The sequence below is a fragment of the Eurytemora carolleeae genome, unplaced genomic scaffold, assembly GCF_000591075.1.
Source record: "Eurytemora carolleeae unplaced genomic scaffold, Eaff_2.0 scaffold2247, whole genome shotgun sequence".
Classification (NCBI taxonomy): Eukaryota; Metazoa; Arthropoda; class Copepoda; order Calanoida; family Temoridae; genus Eurytemora; species Eurytemora carolleeae.
This window is the reverse complement of record NW_019398133.1, coordinates 14,752-22,735: the sequence shown is the minus strand read 5'-3', so window position 1 is coordinate 22,735 and position 7,984 is coordinate 14,752. Positions and strand designations below refer to the sequence as shown.

The 7,984-nt window shown below is 33.6% G+C and overlaps 1 protein-coding gene across 1 annotated transcript; it reads right to left on the bottom strand.

Moving 5' to 3' along the window:
• Window positions 1-3,452: 3,452 nt before the first annotated feature.
• LOC111716865 (serine/arginine repetitive matrix protein 2) lies at window positions 3,453-7,195 on the bottom strand. Its single transcript, XM_023492372.1, has 6 exons — window positions 7,147-7,195; window positions 6,222-6,903; window positions 5,191-5,273; window positions 4,940-4,981; window positions 4,457-4,542; window positions 3,453-4,230 (listed from the first exon to the last, which is right to left on the bottom strand). Exons 1-6 carry the CDS (start codon window positions 7,193-7,195, stop codon window positions 4,180-4,182), a joined length of 993 nt encoding a protein of 330 aa, XP_023348140.1. The 3' UTR covers window positions 3,453-4,179.
• Window positions 7,196-7,984: the final 789 nt, after the last annotated feature.

Sequence of the window (7,984 nt, the reverse complement as noted above, 5' to 3'; positions counted from 1 at the left end):
GATGTGTAGAGAAGAGCAATATTTTAATTCCGGATCCTAAGCAGTAATGTGCAGTGAAGAGTATTTTAATTCCGGATCCTAAGCAATAATGTGTAATGAAGAGCAATATTTTAATTCCGGGTCCTAAGCAGTAATGTGTAGTGAAGAGCCATATTTTAATTCCGGGTCCTAAGCAGTGATGTGCAGAGAAGAGCAATATTTTAATTCCGGGTCCTAAGCAGTAATGTGTAGTGTTGAGCAATATTTTATTTCCGGATCCTAAGCAGTGATGTGTAATTTGCAAATTTTTTTGCAGATTCTAAAAGTAGAGCACAAGAGCTTTCCAATGATGTATCATTTGTCATATTTAGACATCAAACATGGGATTTAGAGGGGGGGGAGGGGTGTCAAATTGACCCACTCCCCAGCATATCCTTGTTTTCAAGTACCCCAGCAGAGACAGGGTTAAGTCTCATGAAGTGCCACTTTTTCCAAATATTCTTTTGTTATAAATTTCATTCTTCTTTTTCTATCGATTCAACACCAGTATCTAAACTAGCTACATATTGTGATTAGATTATATACCTGCGTAATATTATGAATACATATTGGAACTTAACATGTAACATATAGATTTGTAAATAGAGATCAGTTAGAATAAGAACTCCGCTTTAATTACAGTGTAGAGAAATTGTAGCCTGTTGAGTATTCGGGTTGAGATTATAACTCGTTTAGGGTAGAGATTTATTAAGGGCTTGTAGATAGCCAATAGCTTGTTGATAGCTACGCTTGTGTCCCTGTGTGTCATTTAGAGCCAGAGTAATAGCTTGTTGATAGCTACGCTTGTGTCCCTGTGTGGCATTAAGAGCCAAAGTAATAGCTTGTTGATAGCTACGCTTGTGTACCCTTGTGTCATTTAGAGCCAGAGTAATAGCTTGTTGATAGCTACGCTTGTGTCCCTGTGTGGCATTTAGAGCCACAGTTATAGCTTGTTTTATAGCTATGCTTGTGTCCCTGTGTGGCATTTAGAGCCGAAGTAATAGCTTGTTGATAGCTACGCTTGTGTACCTGTGTGGCATTTAGAGCCTGTGTAATAGCTTGTTGTATAGCTATGCATGTGTCCCTTTGTGGCATAGCCTGTTGGGTTGCGTCCTGGGAGTCCTGGTTGACTGGATAGCGGTCTGGTTGTTCTTGGACTGATGCCGTTTGGGGGACGAACTTTTAAGAATACAGAATTTACTAGTTTTTTCTCCAAACTTTTTCAACAGTAAGACGAATTCAATTTAAGAAAATTTTTTGAAGATTCTGTACATATTAAAGAGTTCTCTGTACATATTAAAGAGTTCTCTGTACATATTAAAGAGTACTCTGTACATATTAAAGATTAAATTGATAGAGCCAGAGTAATAGCTTGTTGATAGCTACACTTGTGTCCCTGTGTGGCATTTTGAGCCTGAGTAATAGCTTGTTTTATAGCTACACTTGTGTCCCTGTGTGGCATTTAGAGCCTGAGTAATAGCTTGTTTTATAGCTACACTTGTGTCCCTGTGTGACTTTAGAGTCTGAGTAGTAGCTTGTTTTATAGCTATGCTTGTGTCCCTGTGTGGCATTTAGAGCCTGCTGGGTTGCGTCCTGGTTGACTTGGAAGTGGCTTTAATAGTTCACGGGATTGTAATCTGGTGGCTTCTGTTCTGGTTGACTTTGATACCGGACTGGTTGTGCCTGGACTGATACAGTTTGGGGGACGAACTTTTAAGAATACGGCATTTACTACTTTTTTCTCCAAACTTTAGACAGTAAGACGAATTCAATTTAAGAAAATTTTTTGAAGAAATATCAACCATTTCATTTCAAATCTTGAAAAAAGATTTATTTTCGTATTAAATCAAAAACCTTTTTTTTGTTCCGAAACCATTTTTTATTTTGTTATTTATTATTTAGTTATTAGTTATTTATTTTCATTCCAGCTTGAAATATAAAATTTGGCCGGACTTTTTTTTAAAATTCAATAACGTTTTTTTTAATAACTGTATAATTGTGATAAAAATAAGTTGTGTCTATAATACATGAAAATAAGGCAGCTATTAGGCGTTATATTTCTTTATCCAGTTTTCCAGAGCCTTTTTAAAAATGTGTTTTTTAGATCACAAAAAAAAGATGGGCTGTTTAGATTTTTTTTACACGGACTTGACTTTTTACTGCTCTCTAACCTACCCTCTGAATCAAAAAAAAAATATTTACAAAAAATCCTTTAAATTATTATTTCTTGAAAGTCAACACATTTCAAGTGCAGTCAACAATAAGAGTGCTGGACCAAAATTCTCGATGTGGGGGGGGGGCACCCCAGCCTGTTTTGGGTTAATTAAATCAATTCAGAAAAGAGATTAACTCATTAATTCGTCTTTTCAAAAGTTCAACTTTACTTTCCGTCTGATCATCTTCCAGATGAATAATTGTGTATTCTGAAATATTCTAAAAAGAAATGAATTCAGAATATTTAAATTTCTATCGTGTAAACATGATCTAGAGTAAACTGTTAACACGAAGACTAGAAAATAACGCCCATATTTCCTAAATACAGAATAATATTTAAAAATACAAGATTTTCACATTTATTTAAGATTTAGCCATTACGGATGAGATTTAAACAAAGAACTGAAACTCTGTAATTCTTCATCTTAAAGGGACTGTAAACGTAATATTAAGTGACCCTCCCTTCCGGATTCACAAGGGTACATTTAAACCTTTGACATAGATTTCCTTATTCATGTACAGAGAACTCTTTATTCATGTACAGAGAACTCTTTAATATGTACAGAGAACTCTTTAATATGTACAGAGAACTCTTTAGTATGTACAGAGAACTCTTTAATATGTACAGAGTACTCTTTAATATGTACAGAGAACTCTTTAATATGTACAGAGAACTCTTTAATATGTACAGAGAACTCTTTAATATGTACAGAGAACTCTTTAATATGTAAGAACTCAATATTATGTACAGACACGCTTGCAATTGTTGAACAGTTTGTTTGCAAACTGTTTTATATTTAAGTAATATTAATATTTACTTTCTAAAACTGGCCGGATAGAAATATTCGAGTTTTTTAAAACCACGTTGGACATAGAATATTCTAGATTTAGCATTCACAGTACGCTAGCGTACACTTCAATTTTACAAAATATAGAGTAAAGTGCATTTCCATAAAATAATAAGATAATACATTTGATTTGCATAATTTTAATAAAACTAAGGACAAATTGAACAGCAAAGGAGTTGTTATGTAAAGTAACAATGTTGAACAAAATGTATATTTCTAAAACTTTATAAAATAAGTTTCTTCATGCTCTGTCTTCTTAGGACTGATAAGTGCGATTATAAAAAGTGATTTCTTATTAAAACTTCCCTAGTTTTTAGTTCATAAGCAATAACATAAGATCTCAAGATTTAGAAAAACCTTTAGTATTCTGAATAAAAGTTCACGTTTATTAAAACCGGGAATAGGTATAAAAATTGGGATCAAAACACTTATGTGCTTCTAAATAGGCAAATATAATGAAGTATGAAAATCAATGTATATGCATGCAGTACATAAAATCCACGCAGTACATGTAATACATTAAGTAAATGTAATACATGCAGTACATGTACTATATGCAGTACATGTAATACATGCAGAACATGTAATTAATGCAGTACATGTAACACATGCAGTACATGTAATACATTTAGTAAATGTAATATATCCAGTACATGTACTACATGCAGTACATGTAATACATGCAGTACATGTAATACATGCAGTACATGTAATACATGCAGTAAATGTAATTAATGCAGTACATGTAATACATTCAGTAAATGTGATACATGCAGTACATTACATGTAATACATGCAGTACATGTAATACATGCAGTACATATAAGACATGTAGTACATAAAAAAAATGCAGTACATATAAGACATGTTGTACATTCATTTCTAATTTACAGGAAAATATCACAGTAATAATTAGGGTATACAATTCATAGTTAATAAAATTTTAATAAAACTTTCCTTATATTGCACATTAATTCTGTATACTAGATAATTACAACTTTTATATACATAGGAATTTTAACAATAATAAACATTTAAATAAAAACAATTGAAAACTATAAAAATAAAAATATTCAAATATTCCCTATTTTTCACCAGGTTAACATTCAGACTCATTTATAGGCTTAGGTCTAGGGGCTGGCAGGTCATCCTAGAGTATTATTATTATTATTATTATTATTATTATTATTATTATTATTATTACTATCATTATTATTATTATTATTATTATTATTATTATTATTATTATTATTATTATTATTATTATTATCATTATTATTATTATTATTATTATTATTATTATTATTATTATTATTATTATTATTATTATCATTATTATTATTATTATTATTATTATTATTATTATCATTTAAAACCTGTTTCTGTTTAATGAGCTGATCCTTAAGTTTCCTGGCGACTAATTCTAACTGGGACAAGTACTGAAGTGGATCTGTTGGTGTTCCTAGAATTTAAGCATAATTTCAAGTTATACTCTTCATTTATTAAGTACTAGATAAAGGGCCCGGTGTTGATATTATATAGATAATGCTCTATTCCCAATTTGTTCTTACTTAAAGTGATTTTTCATTCTACAAGAGTGTATTGTGTAATTCACAATGGTGGAATTTAAAAATTTGTCTGATCAAGTATAAATTAGATTTGAATGTTTAAAACTTTAAAAACCGACAAATTTGTTTTCTCTACACTAAATGACTTGCGCATTTCTACAGCAGAAAAACAACAACATTATTGATCAGATTAAGGTTTAAAGGGTATCGTTGTGAATCAAATACGCCCCTCTTTAAAAGGGTTCAAAATTTTAAATCCTTTAAATTTAAATTATGAATTAAAGATTGTACCTGAGACTATATCAGGAGGTAGTTGGGTCAGCCCTCCCCGACCTAACATTAACACATTAGGAATAGGGTTAGTGCACACATTTTGTACATTGTTCTTGTACTTTGTAAATTGGAATTTTTTACATTGTTCTTAACTTGCACTTCCGTTCCAAATATCTAAGTGACTCATTCTGGACTTTATCGTCCGTTAACTTTTCCCTATTGTCGAAGACGACATTTAAACAAATGTATAACTAGATAATAAATCTTACCAACTCCTCTCCCTGCAGCTCCTCCTAATAAATTTAACAGAGTCTCTAATCCGTCCTCAACCTTATCATCCTCATCTTCAGACCTAGGTAGGTAGGTAGGTATGTAGGTAGGTAAGTACAGGGTGTCCCAAAAAACATGGGAATTCAGTGACGAATTCGATATCGTCTTTGTTATGAATTAGCATTGTAATACCTAATTTCAAAAGCCATAATATTATTATGTCTGCTATAGTTTATTTTATGAAAACGGTAAATGGCTGTAAAGATGTGTCTATAATGTCTCCGCAAGATGAACAGTGAAGACGGACAAGTTTACTCTGTTTGTATACTGCAATTTTCTTGTTTTATTAAGTACAACCGTATGCACTCAAAACATAAACAAACAAAATGTGAACATAACAGACGAAACTCTTACAGATTACAGCTTTCTCGTTGGGTATAACTATACTAAATCAAAGAATTATTTGAAAAGACGATATCAAATTCGTCACTGAACTCCCATGTTTATCGGGACACCCTGTAGGTAAGTACAGTTATACCCTAAATGAGCCCGACATCGAAAGAATTTATCAAATGTCGTCTTGACAATTTTTCGATGGGTTTTGTAATATCTTACGTAAATCTCAGTATTTGCGAAAATGAGTAAATAATATAATCATTTAATTAAAAACTAAATGTCTGCAACATTTCATTATCAGAAAGTGAAGTTCGTTTGATGAATTCCTTCGATGTATTGCTTATTTAGGGTTTAACTGTAGATAAATAGGTAGGTAGGTAGGTAGGTAGGTAGATAGGTAGGTAGGTATGTAGCTAGGTATCTATATAGTTAGAAGTTAGGTAGAAAGGTTGATAGGAAATTAGGGAGGTAGGTAGGTAAGTAGGTAGGTAGGTAGGTAGGTAGGTAGGCAAGTACAGGTAGGAAAGGAAAAAAAGAAAGGAAATAAGGTGTAAGTGCAATCGCCAAACTAAACTTTCTTTAGTGTTATTCTTTGTAGGCTAATAACCCTGTAGGTATCTTTAAAACATCTTACCTCGTCATATATTTTGTAGCCATCGGTATCTTGCTTCTTCGTCTTCCAACTTCCCTTTCCATACTTCCTTCCTCCCTCATTCTTCTCCCCTCCCTTTCCACACTTCCATCTTCTCTGTCCGTACTCTTCCCTTCTCTAATCCTTCTCCCGTCTCTCTCCATACTTCCCTCCTCCCTCAGTCTTCTCCCGTCCCTCTCCATACTTCCACTCATCCTAAACCGTCTCACCTCCCTCTCTAAACTGCCTCCATGTCTATGTCCAGTATTATCTCTAGACTTGAGAATGATTCCGCTGTCTGACAATTCTCTTCGGCCTGCTCGCCGGAACTCATTCATACTTGGTTCAAGGCTTGGAATTTTGCTTGGAGAGATTTTCCGAACCTGAGGCGGACCCCTTTGCATCTCCTCTTTCTCCGGCTTCGTTCTTCCCCTGGTCGGAGACAAAGCTAAACCTTCCGACGACGGGTTACTGCTCCGGCGTCCCAAACCTTCAATTTTATTAACGGGAATTGTTCTCTCCGTCGGAGGATCCTGTACGGAGGGCCGAAAGGGGCTTCTGGAGGATCGGGAGGCCGTTGGAGGACTGTATATTGGAGGAGTGGAGGAGGGAAGGGTGGAGGTGTTGGAGGCAGTGGGTGATGATGGTGGCAGGATATCAGGGATAGGTGAGATATCACGTCCCTCTAAAAAAAATAACAGATTAAAAATAACATTTTTCATCTCTATTTTCTCTTTCTTATTTCTTTTCTCGCCCTATTTTTTCTCTTTCTTTTTTTCGCATTTTTTCCATATCTATCCTCATTTGTGATCAAATCTGGATTACACAAGATGGGTAACATTTCCCATCTAAAACTAAATCTAAAATGCAAGGATACGTCAATGGTGCTAGGAATGTAGAAGCTAAGCGGTAAGGCCCCCCCCCCCGCCCCCCGCTAAATTGTTCGGATATTTAATATCTCCCTTAAAAACTTTCATCTTCGAAATCTGGAAAATCCGTAAATTTTTTTTTATTTTTTAGTTTCTAAAATGTTTTTATCTATTTCAGAAATAGTTGAAGCTTAGAATAATTTAATGATGAGATTCTGCATAACTTAAATATTATGAAAATCTGTTTAAGGAGTTAATGGCTCAATCAAGAATATGATTTACATAAATAATCGTTTTTTAAGCTAATTTTTCAATATATTGACGACACCCACAATGCACACCAGACCTTAAAAGCAAGGAAGGGGGGCGGGAGGGAGGGAGGGATTTTTCATATTTTAAATCTGTGAGTAGTAATATACTCCGAGATATGGTTTCTAATTCTAAACATTGAAGAGCACTAAGTATATCCTATATATCTCTTTTGTTTGTCTGTTTGCTTGCATTTCTGATCACAACTCTTGAAACCCTTGACCGATATGCCTTAAATTTTGGGGAATTTTAATTTCACTTTTATTACAAAAGTTTTATTTCTAGGCAAAGCTGGGTTCACAAGTAAGTTTCTAAATAAGCAGCTGACAAAAGTAAATTTGTCTCTACACTGGCATTTGTTCTTTAGCATCAAAATGATTCATTTTCGCCAAAATTGTTTAAATTAAACATATCACTGCTTTTCTAGGCGTTTCATTTATGAACAGCAAATTTTGTGGAAATTTCAATGAAATATAAATGGTTTAAATGAATAGGATAAGATACTGACAAAAATTGCAATATAAATTTCTCCGCTAGATGTACAGAGGGGTAGGGGGTGGGGGTAAGGGAAATATCGTCTTTGTTATG